The sequence below is a fragment of the Solea solea genome, chromosome 3 (genome assembly GCF_958295425.1).
Source record: "Solea solea chromosome 3, fSolSol10.1, whole genome shotgun sequence".
Classification (NCBI taxonomy): Eukaryota; Metazoa; Chordata; class Actinopteri; order Pleuronectiformes; family Soleidae; genus Solea; species Solea solea.
Genome location: NC_081136.1, coordinates 2,427,755 through 2,450,542, shown reverse-complemented (window position 1 = coordinate 2,450,542; position 22,788 = coordinate 2,427,755). Strand labels below are relative to the sequence as shown.

Here is a 22,788-nt window from a genome sequence, read left to right as displayed (position 1 = left end):
GAAAGTTTTTCCCAAGGTAATTTCTGTGGAAACGGTGGAAAAGATGATATGAACCAATTTAATTTTGAAAAAATAAATCAGATTCCGTTCCACATTTTTAGAGATAAATTTTGCCTGGTCACCTCTGACCTCTGACCCCTGAACACTGTGGTGCCGGCCAGTCTTGAGAATGAAGTGAGTGGTGAGCGCTCATAAAGATAACGTGAGCGTTGTCATCACCTGGATATTTAGGCGGGAGGGTCTGATGATTCAGTGACCTGTGGATGAACTCCGACGTCCACTCAAATCTCCTCAAAGACAAAAAAAAGTCACCTGAAGGACATTTTTTGGTGTTTGTCAGACGTCTGGTTTCTTCTCAGAACGAAGACAAGTCACAAAATCAAGACTAGTTTTGCCTCATGGGCAGAAAGCACCGCCTCTTTTTGGCATTCTGGCTTCTTCAGAGACACAAATTTCCATTTTCAAACACAAAGGGTGAGAGTGGTAGAGTCAGAGAGTTCATATGTTCATGTGTCAGGAACATCTGGACCCATCGGTCACGGTTCTTCACTGAATGCCTTCAAAGTCCAGTACAGAGACGCAGAGAATGTTGGCTGTGATGAGAGAAGATTTACAACCCGAGGCCGTTTGGAAACTTTCCATGAAAATTCTTCCTCGTGAAGAAAACACGGCAAATTCTTCTCTCCTGTTTAAATCAGAGCAGAACGGTGACTCAGCACAAATCCCTGTGTGAATTTGAGCGGAACGTTGACGTTCACATTGTGCAACGCCTCGTAACGTTTTATGACCGAGTCCAACTCGGTTCAGAACCTGGAGAGTCCTGTGCTGTGCTGCCCTCTAGCTTTCAGAGAAGCACTTTACCTTTTTTTCATATTTTTCTTTGTATATATATATTTACAGTACATAGTTTTCATGTTCATGAAGGTATATTACAACAGTTTGTCAAGTTTTACAGGTTTTATTAAATTATTGATATACATGTTTTTGTTTGTAGTTTTAATGAAGAAATATATATAATATTATATAATTTATGAACAAACAAACCTGAGCGAACTGTATTTTCAATTTTATATTAATTACACTCATGAAAAAGACTTTTGTTTTGAAATGATTGATCATAATTGTCACTCCCACTGCTCGGTCATATGTTGTCCGCAGCTACATAGGATTTAGATTTGATATAATCTGACAGGACAGGTCACACACAGTTCTAGGTCATCACACACACACACACACACACACACACGGATGAACGAGTTGTGTTACATGTGTGGTTTCAAGTGGCTTCTTCAATATAAAATTAATTGTTTTGGATGTAAACAAATGAAAAAGTCATGAAAGTAAGAAGAAGAAGAAAGACGTGTTCATCTCATCAATTCAAGGTAGGAGATGTTTTAATTAATAAAGTAATATTCTTAATGATTTCACTTCAACACAAACAAACGTAAGAGAGCGCGACTGTGTGACGACGCATCTGGAAAAGAAGACGACACTCAACGTTAAATTCCACAGTTCTCCGGTCTGAGACTTGTGGATGGAAAAAGCAGAGCTGTGAGATTAATGTGAGCTGTCGGTCTGTGACGAGACACTGGAACGTTTACTGCGGACAGACCTGAGACGGCGGTGAAGACACAGGACACGTGGACGTGATGGGATTCGCACAGGAAACGCAAAAAAAGTCCCATTTTATTTAAACATCGCTAATAAATTAAGAAAACCGCCATCATCCAGGTGATCTTTACACAGGGATTATTTAATCCAGTACAGAGCAGATCTGATAATCCAGTCAAAGCGGACTAAGCCAGAACTAACCTGAGAGTTCTTTCCAAACAAATGTTCCAGAACTGAGAAAACAGCACACCACTGTAGTGGTTCTTGGTATAAAAAGTCTGATCTAAACCCTTTGCTTTTCCAGAAAAGCGACATCATCACCTTCAGACATTCATCCTCCAGGTTCTTCTGAGCTCTGGAGGCTCGGGACCTCGAGATGAGACAACAGCACCGTGTCTTCATCTCCAAACCTCAAACATGGCAGCAGACACCAGACAAACATCCTCCCCTTCCTGTTTCACGTGTCTCTACCCACTTTTCCCTCCATCACCTCCTGGCGTTCATCTTGGTTCTCCTGCCCCACCCCACTGAGGCGGCGTGGTTTCGGGTTGGGGTGGTGGGACCGTGGGAATGTGACCCTCTGTTTGCTAAAGCTCTTCCCAGCGTGGCGGCACAACTCGCCGTCAACCGCATCAACAAAGACCCGTCACTGACCTATGCTGCGACGTTTGAGTTCACCGTCCTGCAGGTACGCGGCTTCATCATCTGCATACAGGAAGTCACTGCTACTCCAGCATAGAAACCAAAAAGTCAGACCTGTTTCCATCACCATGTGGTGATGTTTCATTTGTCTTCAGGAACCGTGTGAGACATCGCGGGCACTGGAGGCGTTTGTGGGTTTCCACACTAAGGCGTCAGCGTACGTTGGACCGGTCAACCCCGGCTACTGTGACGCTGCATCTATGTTGAGTAAAGGCTGGAACAAAGTAAGTGGGGATTACATTTGAGAAGCTTGTTACACCATCGAGGACATGATTTCATGTCCTCTATCTTGTTTTTTCATTCCTCTTCCAGGCCTTGTTTCCTTGGGCTTGTGTTGGCTACGATCTGGATGATGTCCGGCACCACCCGACCTTCGCCCACTCCTTGGCGAGGCCCACTTGGGTGCTGCTAAGCATCATGAATTACTTCAGGTGGGCCCACATTGGCGTCATCTCCTCCTCAGAAGGAATCTGGGTGGAAACGGCCACAAAGGTTTGAATCCAACTGTATGTCTTGTTCTTCAGGGAACCTGGTATTCCTGTTTCAGTCTGGTCAGTGTGTACATTCTCTATGTCTTGGTCAGGTCGCTGATTCCTTGAGGAGTCATGGTCTGCCGGTCAGACTGGTCAGTTTCATGGAGAACACACCTCACGGCATCAGACGAACTCTGGCCAAGTTTCGCAAGAGGAGTGAACTTCGAGGTGAGTATTGATTACTGTGAGAACCTTTTATTGTATTGGCCATTGCTTACAATCCTGAAACTACTCAAGAACTATTAACTTGTAAGGATCGTGGTTGCAGGACTTTGAAGAAGAACCTCATGTGGATGTAGTATGACATATTTATCAGGTTAAATATGGTCAACACTTTGGATTCTTTGTAGTTGTAACTCTATTCATCTCCAACAATTTGCTTAAGTTAATCCATGAACTATAAAGATTTAATTGCTACTAGTTATGGGCAAAACGGGAATTAAAGATGTTCTTTGTTACAATGTCTCTTCATAGTTGTGATCCTGTGCATGCACTCTGCATTGATTGGTGGCGAAGTCCAGAAGCTTCTGTTAGAAACGGCCTACGACATGAACATGATCGACGGCTCCTTGGTCTTCGTGCCGTACGACACATTGCTCTACAGCCTTCCCTACCGCAACGTGACCTACTCAGCTCTAAAGAGCAACAGCAAACTGCTGCGGGCCTACGACGCCGTGCTGACCATCACTGTTGACTCACCCGAGACGTCATTCTACGAAGCCTACAGAGACGCCATGGACAGAGGAGAGGTGGCGAGGACGCTGAAGCCCCAGCAGGTGACTTGTGGAACTGAACAATCACATACATGTTGAGATGTTGAGATGTTTCTCTGAGCTGAAACCTGTGTCCTGCAGGTGTCTCCTCTCTTTGGGACCATCTACAACTCTGTCCTCTTCACGGCTCATGCAGTGCATCATGTCCGGCGTTCTGGGGAGTGGATGTCTGGAGGGAACCTGGCAAGACACACCCACCACCTGGCCTTTCAGGTACTTGGAGGTCTACTGTATGAATGTTGTTATTGTTCAGGGTAAGGATGGGTAAGTCCTCACACTGGATTTCAAATGTTGCAGGGCTTCAGCCACCCATTTAAAACCAACGGCTCTGGAGCTGCTCTGCTAAACTACCTCATACTGGACACAGACGGACTCTCCTGGGAGCTGAATCCAGTGTACAGGTACATAAAGACACAAAGACTTAATTTCAGTTGAAGAGGACAGTATTGTCTTATTACACATTGATTTCTAATGATCTTTCTAATGACAGTATTGACATGGAGGCCGGTATGGTTCGCTTCCTGGGCCGAGACATTCACTTCCCTCGAGGCTATGGGCCCAGGAAAGACGCCTCCTGTTGGTTCACTCCTGGAGTCATCTGCTCAGGAGGTGAGGACACAAGCACAACGATTAAGCTACCAATAATTAAGATACCGTAATTCCTCTGGATAATCTCAAGTCCCTGGAAATCGTGATGAATATAAACTCTATTTTTCTGATCCAGGTGTGGATCTCTTCACGACCATCAGCATGTTTGTTGGGTTGATTGCCTTCTCTGTTTTTTCTGTGGCGTTTCTTTATTGCATCAGGTAAAAAGTCGGCCAGAAGTATTGTTTTATCCTAGATTTAAAACATATCAAGCTATCTTTAATTGTCTAATTTGTTGGTCTCTTGTTGCTCAGACGACGCATCCAACAGATTCGACTGGTCAAGGGTGCAAACAAGATCTTGCTGACTCTGGATGACGTCACGTTCATAAACCCGTCACTTAGCAACAAGGTCGGGCCAAGTATCCCGGCTGAACGAGACATAAATGTCTAAATAATTTTTTGTGATGCTGAGATTCTCATGTTCTGAACTGAACTCTGGACAGAAGCTGAGCCTGGACGACAGCAGAGCCAGCGGCATGAGGAGCGTGTCCGACCACAGCGTTGTCTCATCGGCCTCAACGATCACCCCGGCGACCTATGAGAACTCCAATGTTGTTATTTTTGAGGTGATGCTAATTTGCTTTTTGTCTTTGTTTTGCACTTTGAAAAGTTTCCTTCTGTATCTGGGTTTGACGTTTCTCTGGTGTGTCTGTCTCGCAGGGTGACTGGGCTTGGCTGAAGAGGCTTCCTGACGGGATGTTCAGCAGAATCAACCCAAAAACCAGTGACCTGTTTGAGCTGGTGTGTGTTGTTATGGAAACAAAGTGGGTTTAAAGTCACGTTTAGTTTGAGGAAATTGTCCTAACCTGAACAAAGTTTACAGATGAAGGACATGCGTCATGAGAACGTCAACCCGTTCCTGGGCTTCTTTCACGACTGCGGCGTGTTTGCCATCGTGACCGAGTTCTGCTCCAGAGGAAGTTTGGAGGACCTGCTGCTGAACGACGACGTGAAACTCGACTGGATGTTCAAGTCCTCGCTGCTGCTGGATCTCATCAAGGTTCAGTAACATCTGAATACTTAAATTAATATGGAAACCTTTGACTGTAACTGTGCAAATTTAAGCTATAATCCAACTTGCCGACTCTCTCTCAGGGTATGAAGCACCTCCACCACCGCGGCGTGTCCCACACTCGTCTGAAGTCCCGTAACTGTGTGGTTGATGGTCGATTTGTTTTGAAAATCACTGATTACAGCTACAATGAGGTTCTGGAGTCTCAGAGGTTTCCTTACATAGAACCACCAGCAGAAGGTGAGAGAACAAACCAGGTTTGTGAACCAGGGTTTTTCACAGTTTGTCTTTGAGTTGCTGCTACAGAACCAAAGTAAGACACTTCTCTGTGTGTGGTCCAGAGTTGTTGTGGACAGCTCCAGAGATCCTGAGGGCCGGACATGCGGGGTTACATGGGACTCTGCCTGGAGATGTGTTCAGTTTTGCCATCATCATGCAGGAGGTGGTGATCAGAGGGCCTCCATACTGCATGATGGACCTTCCAGCCTCAGGCAAGTCCAACTCCTCCCAAACCTGGAAGTGCAGTATCAGTACAGACCCTAAATATTGTTATACTTTAACTCCACCATATAACCATGTGTTTTGATGTTATGGAAATGGGAAACATTAGCCGGTTGCAAACTTAGTAATAAGTCCAGTATTTTGGCTTTGAATTAAAGATTCATGCAAATATTGGGCAGCTTTTTTTTACAGCATAATTTGACATCTATCTTTAGTTTTGTAAAATGAACTGGGAAGTAATGTTAAATACGGAAAGTTTAGCTTGGTAATAGAATCCAGGAATGTGTCTCTGGGTGTTTCAGACATCGTAGAGAAGCTCTGTAAGCCGCCTCCACTGTTTCGACCCGTGGTCAGTCCAGATTACGCTCCGATCGAGTGCATCCAGCTGATGAAACAGTGCTGGAATGAACAACCAGACAAGAGGCCCATCTTTGACGAGATCTTTGACCAGGTTGACATTTTATTTTGCGAATGTGTCCGGCTTGTTGTTTGATAAATAGATGATTAACTTTCTGTCCCCTGAACCCAGTTTAAGGACATCAACAAGGGGAGGAAGACCAACATCATTGACTCAATGCTGAGGATGCTGGAGCAGTACTCATCCAACCTGGAGGAGCTGATCAGAGAAAGAACAGAGGAGCTGGAGATCGAGAAGCACAAGACGGAGAAGCTGCTGTCACAGATGCTTCCGCCGTGAGTTTAACTGAAGTCACTCGGCTGAAGGGGACTTTGTGTATTTTGTAGACGTTTGTTCACAAAGCCAAAGCAGAGTAAACAGAAAAAAACATTCCCCATCGTTTTGGTCATGTGACCAGATTGAACAACCACAAACATCTGGAAACTTGAGTTTTCTTCCTCTTCTCAGATCTGTGGCGGAGGCTCTGAAGGTTGGAGGAACAGTCGAACCGGAACACTTTGACAGCGTGTCGCTTTATTTCAGCGACATCGTCGGTTTCACCACCATCTCTGCAAACAGCGAACCCATCGAGGTGGTCGACCTTCTCAACGACCTCTACACCATCTTTGACGCCATCATAGGAAACCACGATGTCTACAAGGTGATTTGTCTTCAATCCCCGTTGAAATGAAAAATGACGTCAGGAAATACCTTTACATCACATCGTTTCTGACTGTTCCGCTCAAGGTGGAGACGATCGGGGACGCCTACATGGTGGCATCCGGTGTCCCCGTCCCTAATGACAACCGTCACGCCGCAGAAATCGCCAACATGGCTCTGGACATCCTGAGCGCCGTGGGAACATTCAAGATGAGACACATGCCTGACGTCCCTGTCAGGATACGGATAGGACTGCACACAGGTGTCACATGAGGGTGGTTCTCTACTGAAGGACCTCGGCTAGGGTTAGCAGTTGGCCGATGAAAGCTTTAAATAATGAAATGTCTCGTTTATTTTGTTTGTAGGTCCATGTGTAGCAGGTGTGGTTGGTTTGAAGATGCCGCGCTACTGTCTGTTTGGAGACACAGTGACCACCGCCTCACGTATGGAATCCAGCGGGATGCGTGCGTTACTGACCTTCTGAACTAAAAACACCATTTTTTGTTTGTGAATTTGTTGGTTGTTGTCGTCTGTTGTCGCTGATCTTGTTGTTTTGTTGACTGAAGCCTACAGGATCCACGTCCACCAGAGCACAGTGAAGGTCCTGCAGCAACTCAATCTCGGCTACAAGCTAGAATTACGAGGCAGGACAGAAGTTAAGGTTAGAGTCTTTTATTTTTTCAGGAACATGGTGTCAACAACGTGATGATTTGACGTCAGTCGTTTTTTTTTTTATCTCAGGGGAAGGGAGTCGAGGAGACCTTCTGGCTCGTAGGAAGAGACGGATTCACCAAACCTCTGCCTGTTCCTCCAGAGGTGAAAAGCGGGTCAGTATAAACTACGTGTTGTTGCTTCTTTTTCCTCAATCTGTCTCAGTTCCGCCCTGGTCCTGTCTGTAATCCGACAAAACAGTCGTGGAATTGTTTGATTTGGTTCAGTACGGTACATTATTTCCCTGCGTTTCCATTAGGAATAATAACCAGCCCCATTAGGGTATGGTACAGTCTCTAGGCCAGCTCCACCCAAGACAGCTAATCGAGGCAAACGCCTGCAGTCTATTCTCATACGAAGCTTGACTTGACTGTTGTGTCAGGTGCTATGTCGTTCGCTATCGTCACACTGGTACGACGTAACGCCACGTGCCCACATGGACTTCTACGGTCGCTACTACTCGCTAGCTAATGTCCCAGATTGACTCCGTGCATCATAATTTCGGACTCCAGTGTTTGTGAGTGAGTTTCCTGCGTTCACGCTCTTTACTTCGTCCTCCAACAGGCAACAGGCTCACGGGCTGCAGATGGCCGAGATAGCCCGGTCCAAGAAACGGAAACAGGAAGAGCAGCAGCAACAGGAACAACTTGCAAAGAAGAAAAACTGAGGTAATGTTATGCATTATAAAAAACAATGTATAACATTACTGCAATGATGTTTGTCACTTAAAAAACTCAGTTCTTCTACTTTACAAGTTTTTTTTATATATAAAATGTCACAAATGTTCTGTTTTGTAATTGTAATTTTATATGCCCAGTTTAAAGCAGGTCGAAAAAAGCTCAGTCATTAAATGGAACTCTTAGTTTTATTTGAGATTTATGCCAAGTTTATTGTTGGTAAATAACAGTAAACAAGTTAAAGCTCGTCTCAGCGATGTCGTCTTTGAGCTAGCTTTTGGTTAGCCAACATTTGGCTAACTGCCCGTTCCAAAAAAAAAAATCCACAGAAAAAAAGATTAAAACTGTTTTGTCGCATGTTCACAGAAGTCTCACCTAAATCCATTCAATCATGTTCTGTCTTTCTTTCTTTCTTTCCTTCCTCGTTCTCTCAGCGATGGATTCAGCTTCACCACAAACGAGTCCAAGGACCTGAAGCAGGTTTTTCACAAGGCGGTGAGGAAGATCTCAAACGTCCTCGTCATGACTCAACTCAACGCCACCGAAGACGACAATGTCATGATGTCCCATCACTGACTGAAGAACAGTAGTCCTTGTGGAGACCCAAACCTGATCCAACTGTGGTTGTGGAGTAGAGTGAGTTGGTTTCACCATTGAAGTAAAGTTGTTTTCCCATTAAATAAAGTGGTTTTCCCATTGAAATTGTGTGTGTGTGTGTGTGTGTGTGTGTGTGTGCTGAGAAGCAGTGACTCGGCAGATATGGGATCTACACAGACGTAGTCAGCAGATGATGAACGTTGATAATCTCCTCGCTTGTTTCTCACTCTCGTCTTCTCCACATGAGGACGTCCTTTCATTTCACCATTTTATAAATAAATGAAGACATCTACAGATTAAGAATACTTTATAGAGCAGCTATAATCTGAAGGTTTATGGTGACTTACAAACTGATTTATGACCAGTTTTATAGTTTTGTTTTTGTCTTAATCTGCTCTAGATTATCAGTTAATTAAATTCCAGTTTGAGTGTGTGTTATTTGTGAGTTTTATCACTGTCATAAGCAGAAGTTAATCTGGTTTGTTTTTCTAACAAAAAATTCAAACATGTTTCCTCTGGAGACTAAAGCTTCAAATAATCTAATGGTGCCCTCTAGTGGTCAATTATAGAATACACTCAGATTTATCCTGCTGGTCCTGTGTGTGTGTGTCTTCTTTGTTATCAGCACAAAAGCAGCAGCACTCGACTGTAACACTGGAACCACACCAGCAGGGGGTGCTGTTTCATGGTGATACAAGTTTGTCCATAAAGAAAGATTAGAAATACAAAAACAGACTCAGTTTACAGATTAACTGACTGCTACATTACCAGTTTTATTCCTTTAACATAAATGTGTCACATATTTAATAACTGTGTTAACTGTGTGAAAACTCCAGGCTGTTTGTGTGTGAGTGAGTGAGTGAGTGGACGCACGTCTGTGCGTGCTGCTGTCAATCATTGTTCACAGCTCAGGTGCACATTAAACACATTTACGACCTGATGTGGAAAAATTTACACCATCAAACATGTTTGCGCGCCAACGCTGAGTCATGCAAACGCGGCGTTTTGTCTGTGCCTTTATCTCCCCATCACAAACTGACACTGTTTTACTCAAACACAGCCGTTTTCTTTGAAAAATGACTCAGCAGAAATGAAAACTAACCCCCATGTGTGTGTGTGTGTGTGCACTTTAACTTTAGCCTATTAAAAAAAGACTTTATCTCACTGTGAGACAGACTTTTCCAACAGGAAACTCAAGTTTGTAAAACCACTCACTCTCCCACACCAAACCCCACAGAGAAAACCAGTGAGGAGCTGCTGGTCCACTGCTGCCTCGTGTGGTCACTTGTGTCACCGACTTGAATCTGAACGTTTTTGAAAGCCGAATTTTACAAAACAATTGATTGATAAGTGATTTCACAAAATTTGCCAAAAACAAGGCTGTTTTAATCTCATGTGTCTGTTATTTCAATCACGTGACCTTCTACCTGGAGTTTATGTTAATTAGGGCCCGAGCACTCACACAGTGGTGCGAGGACCTATTGTTATTGTGCATGTCTGCAAGCCATGACCTGCACACAGGAAGTAGGTCTCCTGAAACAGGAAGTGCCCTGTCACTTGCCCGTACATTGACCGATTGGCTCCAAACTTCATAGGTGAGACCAGGGACCGGGCCTGAACACGTCTGCAAGCCATAACCTGCACACAGGAAGTAGTTCTTCCCAGACAGGAAGTGACCCGTTATGTTGCCATACATTGACCAATCTACACAAAACTTCAAATGGAAGATAAGAGGCCCAGCCAGAACACATCAGCACAGAGTCCAGGGCTTACCCGGCCTGCAACAAACATTGCAGTTGCAGCGTTTCTGCACAAAATGCACAAAAATCAAAGCATTTAAAGTTACAATTTGTGAGAATATGTGAGATTTATTTTCTTCTTGGCGGAGGCAAAGGGTGCCTCAAAAAGTGAGTGAGTTATATTTATATCCAGCATCGATAAGCCGTTTGCTTCGGTGCTGGTTTACGGTGACACGCTCAGAGTTGGACACGGACAGGTGGCCCCGTGGCTCTAGCAGCGTCAAACTCTCTGCCAGAGTTGAGGGTCTGATTCCCGCTGAGGCCAGCTGCACTATGCACATGATCCCACACATGATACTGAAGGTGCAGGGGATAAAAGTGTGGTGGAGGCAGCAGCAGCAGCAGCAGCAGCAGCGTGGTTTTCTCTGCAGAGTCTTTCTCCATTGGGAAAAGACGGAGGGAGTCCTCTCCTCCTTCATGACTCGATCACTGTTTCCATAATCACTGCTGCTGCTGCTGCTGCTGCACATGTGCACGCTCGCTCCCACAGCTGCGGTCGTTAATATCGCTCAACCTCAGTTTCGCCACCTGAGTTTGGTTTTCGCAGAGAGGAAACAGGCCGTGTGAGGTCACTGCGGCCGAGTGACCCCCGCTGACACTGTCGCTGGCCGCAGACCAAACTCACCAGAGGGTTCTCACATGACCGGGACTGCAGCGAGTCTCAGCTCCTTCACATCACACATCACGACGACACTAATCTATGAGCACGAGGTGTCAAACACTTATCGGCCCAGGCGTTTTTTCTGGGGCCCGATATTAGGTATTTTGATGATTATCTCTATCACTCTATCATTATTTCTTCCTCTGGGCTGTTTGGTGTGAAGCTGCTGCATTTAGTCTTTCTTTTAATTATAATCTGTTACCAAATGTCTATGTAAATAAAAGTCTCGGCTGTTATTTGTATTCTGCGTGTTTAGCTCATGAGGCGGCAGCTCCAGTTGTAGTTTAAGCGTTAATATTTGTTTCTGTTCAAATGCAGACATCAGAAAATCATCAAATCATGTGTTTTTTTCATCATATTTTCACCATAGTGTAAAGGACAATGTTTGTGTCGCGGAGAATTGATTATTGATTATTTATGACTTATTGTCATGTTCCAAGCGTTTCACCAAAATACTAAATATAAGAAAGCCAGATTTCTGAGATTAAAGTCTGAATTATGGAGGGGAACATTTTTTGACTTTGAAGACTTTCAAGTCAGAATTCTCAGAAGAAATAATACATAATTCTGATTATTGTTTCCCCTTGAAATGTTCTGACCATAGAAATACAGTATGTGACCTGTAGATATGGTAATGCAAATGTGCAATAAAGAACAGCGCAGTAATGTCAGAAATATCAGAATAAATGATAACAAATAAATTATAAGGGTTCATATATGTATGTTTAAGTTTACTTTAGCTTTACGTTTACTCTTGTTCATTCTTTACTATTCTTATATATTTCTATCCTTGTTTCATGTTCTTTGAATAGAAGCGGCTGCAACACAAGAATTTCCCCTCGGGGATCAATAAAGTATTCTGATTCTGTTTCTGATATATATATATATATATATATATATATAAATATTTTATTATCAAATTCACTCAGGTCATATAAAATAGTGTTTTGGTTTAATAATGACGTGTTCGATTCAGAAAAAGGTAAAGTCTAAAAGTGTCCTCCGGTCTGGTCTGGTCCACAGAGACAGAGTCCGCCTGTAGGGGTCTCTGTGGCTCCTCTCCAGGTCTCAGATCAGTTTTCTGCTCGTAAACATTCGCTGTGAAAACCTTAACAACAGACTCCAGACATGTTCCGCAGAGTCACCGCCTATTTTTAACCTCACCGCGGCCATTGGCGGCGGCCGGTGACGCAATAGCGCCGACACCCGCGAGTCATTGGCCCGCGCGCCTGTCATGACACGTCAGTCACGGTGACGAGCGAATCAGAGGCCGCGTGTGCGTCTTTGTGCCTCCTGCTCCGCGTGTGACGCAGGGGGTCACGTGTTGTTTGTGCTCTGGCCCGTAGAGATGTGTGTACAGGCGGAGCACAGAGCGGAGAGCTAACCGAGCTAACCCGGGCACAGAGACACGGCTGAGCGTGGCCATGTCGCGCTCCGTGGGCTTTATATCGTGAAAAAAAAAAAACAAGCTCGCGCCGGAGTTCCCGCCTCGCCGCTGAAAGGATTACGAGGCTGGTGTGTTCTTTTTCGCCTTCTTCCTGGTGGAATAACAAAGCCGGTGCGTGTTTGTGTATGTGCGTGAGGATTGTAAATCTGAGCCGTCAACGTTAGCTGGCCTAGCCGGACTCGGGAGCTCGTCCCCCGCAACAAGAATGGGCTCCAGGTCCGCGCGGATTAGCCTGCTGGTAACTGGTGACCTTTGATTGGAGCTGTGTGATGGCAAATTTCACGAACTACCAGGAAGGAAAGGCAGCCATGTTGATGGTGGAGACGCAGCAGAGGGACAAACCTGCGGCCGCCAACGGAGACGACGGCTCGGTCGGGGAACCCCCTTCTTCCCCGTTAATTAATATCGGCGGCGGCGGCAGCAGCGGTGTAGGAGGAGGAGGAGGAGGTTCTCGCTTCCATCAACATTTACCGCCCTCCAACCACCTCCTCCACCATCACTACCAGCTGCACCAGCAACAGCAGCCGCATCTGTCCGGGGAGAACATGGCAGAGTCCCCGGGCAGGAAAGCCTCCTCCTCCAGCCAGGTACACACCGAGGACCCCGCCGCTTCCCCCGCCTCCAGCAGCCATGTCTACGCGGCTGTTAACGTCGCCAACGCCTTGGACGTTGCGGATGATATTCGCAAATGTGGCTACCTGAGAAAGCAGAAACATGGACATAAGAGGTTTTTCGTGCTCCGGGCCGCCAGCCACCTGGGCCCGAGCCGTCTGGAGTACTACGACAGCGAGAAGAAATTCAGGAGCAGCCTGCGCTCTGCTGCCGCTGCTGCGGCCGCCGCGGCCACCGCGAGCGGTGGAGCGGTAGCCCCGTCGCCCCCGAAGAGGGTTATTTACCTGTACCAGTGTTTTACTGTGAACAAAAGGGCGGATTCTAAAAGCAAACACCTCATTGCTCTTTACACCAAGGACGAGTACTTTGCTATTGTGGCTGAAAACGAGCAGGAGCAGGAAGACTGGTACGTAGCTGTCAGCGAGCTGATGAGTGAGGGCAAAAAAGGTCACCTGGATTCAGATGATCTGGACGATGGGTACGGTACAGTCACTCCCGGTACTGTTTTCAAAGAGGTGTGGCAGGTGAACGTGAAACCTAAAGGACTGGGTCAGACCAAAAACCTCACGGGTGTATATCGGTTATGTTTGTCCACTAAAACGCTCCACCTGGTCAAGTTGAACTCTGAAACGCCCTGTGTGAACCTCCAGCTTATGAACATCAGGCGCTGCGGACACTCGGAAAGCTTCTTCTTCATCGAGGTGGGCCGCTCCTCCTCCATCGGGCCGGGGGAGATCTGGATGCAGGTGGACGACTCTGTTGTGGCACAGAACATGCACGAGACCATCCTGGAGACTATGAAAGCCCTGAAGGCTTTTGCAGAGTTTCGACCGAGGAGCAAAAGTCAGTCATCAGGCTCCAACCCCATGCCGTTTATCACTACGCGGCGCCACCTGGGGAACCTGCCGCCAAGCCAGACTGGACTACAGCGTCGGTCGAGGACAGAGTCGGTGGTGGGGACGCCACCCTCAAGTAAGAGCTCCGGGGCGAGCGGTTATCGCTTTCGTACGTCTAGTGAGGGCGAAGGGACGATGAACCGGCCGTTCCGCTCTGCCACAGGAAGTCTGGTGCATCTCGGCTCAGCACGTGCTCATCACGCTCGTCACGAAGGCGGCGGAGGCAGCAGTGGAGGTGGTGGTGTCTCCACAGGAAATGCTGGCACGAATACAGGCGGCAGCCGCTACGTCAGAGCCATCCCGGGGTCGTCGTCCACTTATCACGCCCGCTCCGCCTCTCTCCCAGTCTCCCACTTCCCCTCAACCACCAGTCCAGTGAGTGTCTCCTCCAGCAGCGGCCACGGCTCCGTCTCTGACACTCTCACGCGCCCGTCTAGCGCCTCGATATGTGGCTCCCCGTCTGACGGCGGCTTCAACTCATCAGACGAGTACGGCTCCAGCCCCGGTGATTTCCGGTACTTCCGTGTGCGGAGTAACACGCCAGACTCCCTGGGCAACACGCCGCCAATCAGGGAGGAGAACTGTCTGAACGATTACATGGCCATGGGCTGGAACCGGGAGGTGTTTGGCACCAGCGGCGGGTCCAGTAACGCCAGCGGTGCTGACACGCCGCGAGACGAGAGCTCGTCAGTTGCAGAAGAGGAGCGCTTCTCTTCATCAGCGTCGTCGTCATTAAGGAGGAGGACGCATTCCTTCACCAGACCCGCCGGTGGTGCAACTGGTGGTTCTGGAGTAGCAGTTTACCAGAAAATGACACAGACCAACTTTTCACTAGACGAGGAGTCGGACGTAGTGTTGCCGTTTGGCAGCGGGCTGCTGCGAGGCGGGCCATCCTCCTCCTCTTCCTCGCTGCGCTCTGACTACAGCTCCTGCTCCGAGCACAGCCAGCAGAGCCGTCCCTCCACGCTTTCCCGGACAGAGGCCAGTAGCAGCAGCGAGCGCCCCCCTCTTTCCTCCTCCTCCTCTGCCAAGGAAGACAGCGGCTACATGCCCATGTTGTGTGGCGTGGCTGCGTCACCTCGGGACACTCCCCCTGACTACATGCCTATGCAACCCGGCTCTTACTCCCACCACGTCTCCCACTCCCCTCAGTTTCACAGCCCGGCTTTGGCAGCACGTGCAGCCCACCCTCAGTCCTCCTCCACTGACTCCCACGGTTACATGATGATGCTCCCCGGTGCCAGTGGCAGCTCCCCCTCCCCTGTGCAGGTTTCTCCCAGTCCTCACAGCAGCTCCAGTCTGGCAGGTGCCAGTGCAGGGGACAGTATAGCAGAAAGACCCGAGAATGGAGAGTATATGGACATGTCATATAGCAACAGTGGGAGCCGCCAGCTCTCAAACGAAGGGAGCAGCGGATATTTCACGCCTGGCACACCCGAGAGCACCCCGAAGTCTTACAGCCCCTATTTCTCCCTCCCTCGCTCCTACAAGGCTCCCACCAGAGAGAGGGATGAGAAGGAGTATGGGGAGTATGTTCCTATGAGTTCTCCTGCCAAACCAGTCTATTCATCAGTTGCCACAGCTTCATTATCAACTCCAGAGAGGAGGGGCGGGGGAGGAAGTAGCACCTCCACGCCTTCTCATCCACCGCCACCGTATGGAGCTCATCACACAACTGCGGCGATGGTTGACAGGCGCGCCGCCAGGCCGAACCGCCTCCCTTTAGGTAGAAGGAGTTTCCACGGTCCACTGCGGCTGAGTGAGTCCTCCACGCCATCTGCAGGCACCTCCACGTCAGTCCCCGCCTCTGCCAGCTCGTCTGAGAGACCTTCCAGTCCTGGAGAGTATATCAACATAGAGTTTGGTGAGCACTACCCCCACCAACAGCAGCCCCCCGCCTACCCTTACTCTGCCCAGGATGAAGCACCTTCTCTGCCCTCCGCTGACCACTGCCACTCCCCCCCACAGCCCCAAACCCACCAGGACTACATGAGCGTGGAGGTTGAGGCTGATCAGCAGGACACCGCTGAATGTGCGGGTAAAAAACAGTCGCCCAGACCCAGCCTCGTCGCCCCGTGGAACCCCCCCAGCTACATCAGACCGCTGGCTAACAATCCCGCCTCCTCTGGAGTCCCCGCTGGAGGTCACTGGAGGTCGATGGGCGAAGACTACACAGACATGACGTTTAACCTCAGCAGAGGCGAGCGGACACAAACGAGCCCCACGGCGATGCTGCAGCACCTGTGTGTTATAGAAGGACGTTATGGCCACACCCCCTCTGCCTCACCTTCATCCATTTCCCCTCCCCTCCCTCCGTCAAGCCCAGGACGGACACCGACGCAGCCGCTGGAGCCCAAGGTGGTTCGACCTGACCCCCAGGGCCGGAGGAGACACAGCTCAGAGACGTTCTCCTCCACTTCCTCCTCTAATTCGACTCCCTCTGGAGGAGGCCTCGGACCCTTGTCCTCCGCCGCCCACCCCACTCTGAACCCCACAGCCTCCAACGGATCGTACCAAACAGAGGGTCAGGCTTCCAGGTGGGCCAGCTCTGCATCCTTTGACAGTGTGTGGATGTCTGTAGAGGGTGTGGGAGACTTGCCGACTCTCCACGCTCCGACAAGAGCCATGGAAATGGGGGCCACTCCCGGGACCTCAGCCTCTTCCTCCTCGTCCTCTTCCTCGGGGTCTGGGGCCGGTAGGATGTGCAGGAACATGTCGGTGGGCTACCAGAACGGCCTCAACTACATCGCCCTGGAGCTGAGGGAGGACGCCAGCAACGTGGGAGCCAGCAGCAGCAACGGGAGCTCAGTGGCGGCGGTGGGGACTGTGCCTCTGCCCGAGAACGGCGCCTACGCCAGTATAGACTTCACCAAATGTGACGGAATCGCCACGACGACAAAGGGTGAGTCATTAAACATCTGTGTCTGAATTTGTTTACAGAAATGGTTTGATGTTTAAAAACACTGAAATAATTTGATTAAGGTGGAATTTGTGACCAGAAATCTTAATTTGCGGATGAAAATATTAAGTCTTCAGACTCAAAAAAGGTCAAATAGTTGCGGTTTGACTTTGTTTTTGGGGCAGAATATATGTCCAGTATAATCTCTACCCGATACTTTGACGATGTTGTGCAGCTGTCTTGTCTCCCACATCACTTTACATCCATTGTTTAAAGTCTCTTTTTTTTAACTTTCATCTTCATAACTGGCAGCAAAATCTGCAGCAGCAGCAGCGAGTCGACGTGTGAAAGAGAAACATTGTTCTTTCCTTTATGTTTGTGCATAAAAACGAGTGCGATAGTGTGATGAAGTGTGAGGGGGTTCTTTTTTTCTTTCCTGGCTGAAATCTAAAATAACCCAGAGTTACTGTTTTGCTATTATTAGCCTCGTAGTTGCATGAATTCACCGCTCACACGAGCGCGGGAGTCTATTTCTGATCCAGTCTCTGTGATCCTCCTGACGAGGCGTTTGTCTTTGAAGGTGTCGGTCCGGGGAGTTGTTGGAAGTCTCGACTGTAACAGGAAGTGGCACCACTGTGTGGTTCATGTTGAGGTCTCTGTGTGTGAATGAACAGAGGTTTATCTGAGGTCAAGTTTGGACTGAATCGTGTCTGAAAGAGAGGCTGCGTCTTGCTGTCTTTGTAGCTGCCGGCATCCGTGCGAGCCTGTCTGAGCATGTGCGGCTCGTTCCTTTGTGTCAGCATGTACCGGAGACGCACAGTGGGTGAACTCGTGTGGGCGTTTGTGTGCTTTAACTCTGAGCTTTGTCTTTGCCGTCACTTCAGACACGTTTTTGTGCGTCTCTTCAGAGCAAAACAAAGCAGCTTGTTGCGAGACGTGGCAGCACCGAGATCCCAAAACAACACGTTGTTATTGTGACATACGGCACATTTTATAGATGTTCGGGCTGCAATGGACGATTATTGTCGCTGTAGGAAACCTAATATTTCGTGGTGTGTGACTTGAATGAGGTACGACTAATTATGGTTGACTTGAAAATGTCGATCAGTGTTTTTCAAACTCTGAATATGATGATGTTCTCCAGCCTCTTTTGTTTTTGTTCCCCAAAGAGGATTCAATTTGAATGATTTCTTTGTTTTTATGAAGCAAAGAAACTAGAAAATATTCACTTTTAAGAAGCTGAAAAATCACAGAAACTGGTTTGAATTCAGACTGTGAGGTTTTTAGACGTCGCGTTCGAGGAAGAAAACCAGGGGAAAAAGGGATGTTTTCACTTCCTCTTTCATCTCCTGTCTCCTTCACCCACTCATTCTCCCTCACACACTCTCCTCACCGCTTTGCTCTCACTTCTGTGTGTGTGTGTGAGAGAGAGAGAGAGAGAGAGCATGAGTCAGGATTCTCCACAAGCAGCGACTGACTCATTTGTTTATCATGTTGTTGAACAGAGATGCAAGGTAGAGTGTGTGTGTGTGTGCGTGTGTGTGTGTGTGTGTGTGTGTTTGTGCTGAGTCATGGCAGTCTTTGATGTGGCTCTGTAATTGCAGCGGCGGCGTGTCACGGCACACCGCTGCGCTGAGAGGAAACGCATCATCATCAGTCAGGAATGCACTTCCTGTCAGCTGCGGTGGTCGAGAGACACCTGGATCGTCAGAGAGAGAGAGGAGAGAGCGAGAGTTCAGCTGTCAAAGAATGTTTGACAATCTCGCATGAATCAAATGTGGAAGTTTAACTCCTCCTCCTCGTGACATAACGTCTGCTTATGAGCGAGCACGCGTTACATTTGAATTAACTTTAATTAAAGACGAAGAAAAGCAGCAAATCTTCAGGTTTAAAATGAAACAATCACAGAATCAGAGCAGCTGCAGATAAGTTTACTAATGATCAATGATTTTTTTTAGGTTTAAAGTTTCAGAAGAGTTTCTTTTGTGTGTGTGTATGTATATGTATGTATATATATATATATATATTTCTAACCAGTTTTCAGCTTCTTAAATGTGAATTTGTTCTAGTTTGTAATTAGTTTTACGGCAGGTGTCGATGGGTGTGTGATGGGTGGAGGAAGTGACTGCGGTGGGAAACTTTCTCCCCCAAGTGACGGCAGAGTGGTGATGAGGTGGTAAAGGGTGAGGCAGCGTGTGAGGCAGAGTGATCAGGGGGAGAGTGAGGTGGCGCGAGGCTGCCCTTTCCTCTCTCGTTCCCACCTCCACGTCTATATTTACAGCTCTATTTACAGACTGACATGAATTTATGGACTGATGTGAGGAACGCTGCTGGTAACAGGACCCCCCCCCCCCCCCCCGTGTGTCTGTGTGTGTGTCTTCAATTATTTGTGTTATATCAGAATGAAACCATATTTTTTTATAGTCAATGTGATTTTAAATGCAGAAGTAATCTGATTACGTATGGCTATGTACTCTGAATACACCCGCTAAAATAACCTGAAATAATTGGACCACTGAATTAATCTGATCGGGTAAACAAACAGAAATAGTCTGATTGCGCCTACTGACATAATCTGATTATAGTACTAAAGTAACTGAATTAGATGCACTGAAATAATCTGATTAAACCACTGAATTCATTTGAAAGTGTTAACAAAAACAGTCTGATTGCACCTGCTGAAGTAATCTGATTTTAACTCCCTCAGTAATCTGTTTTCATCCAGCATGGTAATCTAAATACATTGACTTAAATAATCTGATTGTGTCCACTGAAGTAATATGAAGACGTTGACTAGAATAATCATATTGTGTCCACTGAAGTAATCTGAAATCTGAATACATTTCCCAGAATAATCTGCTTGTGTCACCTGAAGTAATCTGAATACATTTCCCTATCATATGAAATAAACAGCCGAGGTAATCTGTTTTCACCCGGCAAGGTAATCTGAATACATTCACTACAATAATCTGATTGTGCCCACTCACATAATCTGATCATTGCACTAAAGTAACTGAATTAGATGCGCCAAAATAATCTGATTAAAAACCACTGAAATCATTTGAAAGCGTTCACAAAAACAGTCGGATTGCACCTGCTGAATTAATCTGATTTTAACTCCCTCAGTAATCTGTTTTCATCCAGCATGGTAATCTGAATACATACACCGAACTAATCTGATTACACCATATGAAGTAATCTAAATACATTTCCCAGAATAGTCAGATTAAGGTACTTCATTTATTTCTGATGTTTATCTTTCTAAACACGAACACAAATTAACGACTGATATAAATTCAAATTTCAGTAGAATTTCTTTGGGTTTCAGTATTTAAAGAAGCAGATTTTACGATGTCATCCTGGACTAAACTAAGTGTTTTAGGACGAGTCAGAGCTGTTGTGAGACGCAGAGACAGAACACCTGTGTTACAGCGACACAACAAGCTGTTCACTAATACAGGTGTTACACACATGTCATAAAAACACTGTGTGTGTTTAGCTGAGGTCAGTTCAGGTCAGTCGGGCTTGTGTCCTAAGAGCTTTGTTTTGATCAAAGTCCACGTCTGGACTGAAGAGAAACCCAGAGACCTCTCTCTCTCTCTCTCTCTCTCTCTCTCTCTCTCTCTCTCTCTCTCTCTCTCTCTCTCTCTCTCTCTCTCTCTCTCTCTCGCTCTCTCTCTCTCTCTCTCTCTCTCTCTCGCTCTCTCTCGCTCTCTCTCTCTCTCCCCGATATTTAAAGTGATAGTTCATGTTTTTCAACTGCATGTTGACACATGGTGAGTGTTGTGTGCGCTGTGAGCGCCCCCTGCTGCTCAGAACCAGCCTCAGAACACAGAGGCTCACTCTGTGGAAACACAAGGGAAAAACAGATTTAAACCACTTTAACAAAATACTCTGATGTGATCAAAGATCTAAGACGTCTACGTCACATGTTCGCGTCTTTATCTCACTGTGAGACAGACTTTTCCAACAGGAAACCGAAGTTTGTAAAGCACTCACTCTCCCACACCAAACCCCATAGAGAAAACGAGTGATTTTAACATCACAGCACACAGGAGTTACCTCCGTGACACAAAGTGACCACACGAGGCAGCAGTGGACCAGCAGCTCCTGTGTCCCCGCGAGCTAAAATCACTGATTTTCTCTATGGGGTTTGGTGTGGGAGAGTGAGTGGTTTCACAAACTTGAGAATATTTGTTTTGTCTTGAGTCGTATAATTAAAAATGTCAGACGGGAAGTGTTTTCAGTCTGTGAAGGTTGCGTTTTGTCGTTGCGTCTCACTGCGTGTCCGATTGATCCTTTCATCGGTCGTATTTTGGTCTTGTTCTGTTCTCTTGGTTGCCAGGTTGGTCTGTTTGTCTCTGGCTATGATTTGTTTGTTCAGATCATATTTTGGACTGCGCCGCGTGTGCACGCTCTGTGGCTCCTCCTCTTCGCTGGCCTGTCTGTCCCTCTGTCCACTTGTCTGTCTGTCTGTCTGCGTGTGTGTGTGTGTGGTGAACAGACAGCGCAGCAGCATTCCAGCAGTGCCCCCTGTCAAAGCATCTGTATTGTGGCGTGTGCTGCTCATTGTTGGTTCAGACAAAGCCTCGCTCTCAGTGGAATAACCCAGCTGGACGCCGGCCATCGCTCCGGTCATCTGGGGCCACCGGGCTGCACCAAAACAGCCAACCTGACAGTCCAGAGAGAGTGTGTGTGTGTGTGTGTGTGTGTGTGTGGGCTGGAAGGCCAGCTGAATCCAAAGTTCACGTCCGCGCTCACTTATTGACCAGACAAACAGATTTTGTCCTCCCACTCGCTCCAGAGACGTCGTCCAAAAAGCTTCCACACACTCACAACAATAACAGCAGCTGAGCTCTGTTGTTATTGTTGTGTTCATATTTTATTTTTTTAGTTGTTCGGGTCATAAAATGTTTTGTCAAACTCTGGAAGTGATTGAGTTTGACTGATTTCTTTGTTTTTATGGAGCAAAGAAAGCAGGAAATATTCATATTAAAGAAGCCGACAACTAACTAAACAAACAACTAATGATGTAAAAAACCTGTGTGTGTGTGTGTGTGTGTGTGTGTGTGTGTGTGGGTCACATCAGGCAAATATAATTTAGAATAGTTTTCTTCTCTTTCGCTCAAACTCGCCGTCATTTTAACTTCCTGTTTTTACCGCAGTTCAACATTATTTACATCGTGTGCAAATCAATTTTTTTTTTTTTTTACTTTTATCAAATGTCAATAATCACATTGGATATTAATGACGGTGATAGTTCCGGTTTTTGTTTGAGTGTCGTTTGATGACCGTGAGCGCTCACTAAGGCTAGGCTAATAAAAAGCACTCACTCTGACACTGCATTCATGTTTTCACTTTACCACTGATGTGATTTTCTTTTTTTTTAACGTGTGTCTCTCTCTGTCTTTATTTTGTCTCTCAGACTGAGCGAGGACGTCAGAGGTTCCCTCCTCCTCCTCCTCCTCCTCCTCGTCTTCATCTCTCTGCTCGTGGCACATGACTCTGCCTGTGACCTCTGACCTTCACCCAGACTGGACTGAGCAGCTGAGCATCTTCCTTCTCGACGCAGAGAAACAAACACCACGACAGAAACGCTTGCTTGGTTTTTTTTTTTGTATTTCATCATATATACATATATGTGTGTGTG

The 22,788-nt window shown here is 46.9% G+C and overlaps 2 protein-coding genes across 5 annotated transcripts; both read left to right on the top strand.

The window, feature by feature from the left end:
- Positions 1-1,233: 1,233 nt before the first annotated feature.
- gc2 (guanylyl cyclase 2) lies at positions 1,234-8,915 on the top strand. Of its 4 annotated transcripts, none has more exons than XM_058625256.1 (25): positions 1,234-1,382; positions 1,916-2,299; positions 2,409-2,537; positions 2,626-2,805; positions 2,897-3,014; positions 3,321-3,622; positions 3,701-3,832; positions 3,917-4,020; positions 4,110-4,228; positions 4,344-4,428; positions 4,522-4,618; positions 4,716-4,835; positions 4,930-5,010; positions 5,093-5,269; positions 5,365-5,521; positions 5,623-5,772; positions 6,085-6,233; positions 6,312-6,475; positions 6,648-6,840; positions 6,927-7,101; positions 7,205-7,303; positions 7,406-7,500; positions 7,581-7,666; positions 8,115-8,218; positions 8,662-8,781. In XM_058625256.1, exons 2-24 carry the CDS (start codon positions 1,988-1,990, stop codon positions 8,215-8,217), a joined length of 3,327 nt encoding a protein of 1,108 aa, XP_058481239.1. In that variant the 5' UTR covers positions 1,234-1,382; positions 1,916-1,987; the 3' UTR covers position 8,218; positions 8,662-8,781. The 4 variants fall into 4 exon arrangements, with proteins under 4 accessions (XP_058481239.1, XP_058481238.1, XP_058481237.1 ...); XM_058625255.1 differs by having other exon boundaries at positions 4,713-4,835; XM_058625254.1 differs by lacking the exon at positions 8,115-8,218 and having other exon boundaries at positions 8,662-8,915.
- A 3,722-nt stretch (positions 8,916-12,637) lies between these two features.
- Positions 12,638-22,788, top strand: LOC131455996 (insulin receptor substrate 2-A). Its single transcript, XM_058623945.1, has 2 exons — positions 12,638-17,141; positions 22,564-22,788. The coding sequence occupies exons 1-2, from the start codon at positions 13,001-13,003 to the stop codon at positions 22,566-22,568; spliced, it is 4,146 nt and encodes a 1,381-aa protein (XP_058479928.1). The 5' UTR covers positions 12,638-13,000; the 3' UTR covers positions 22,569-22,788.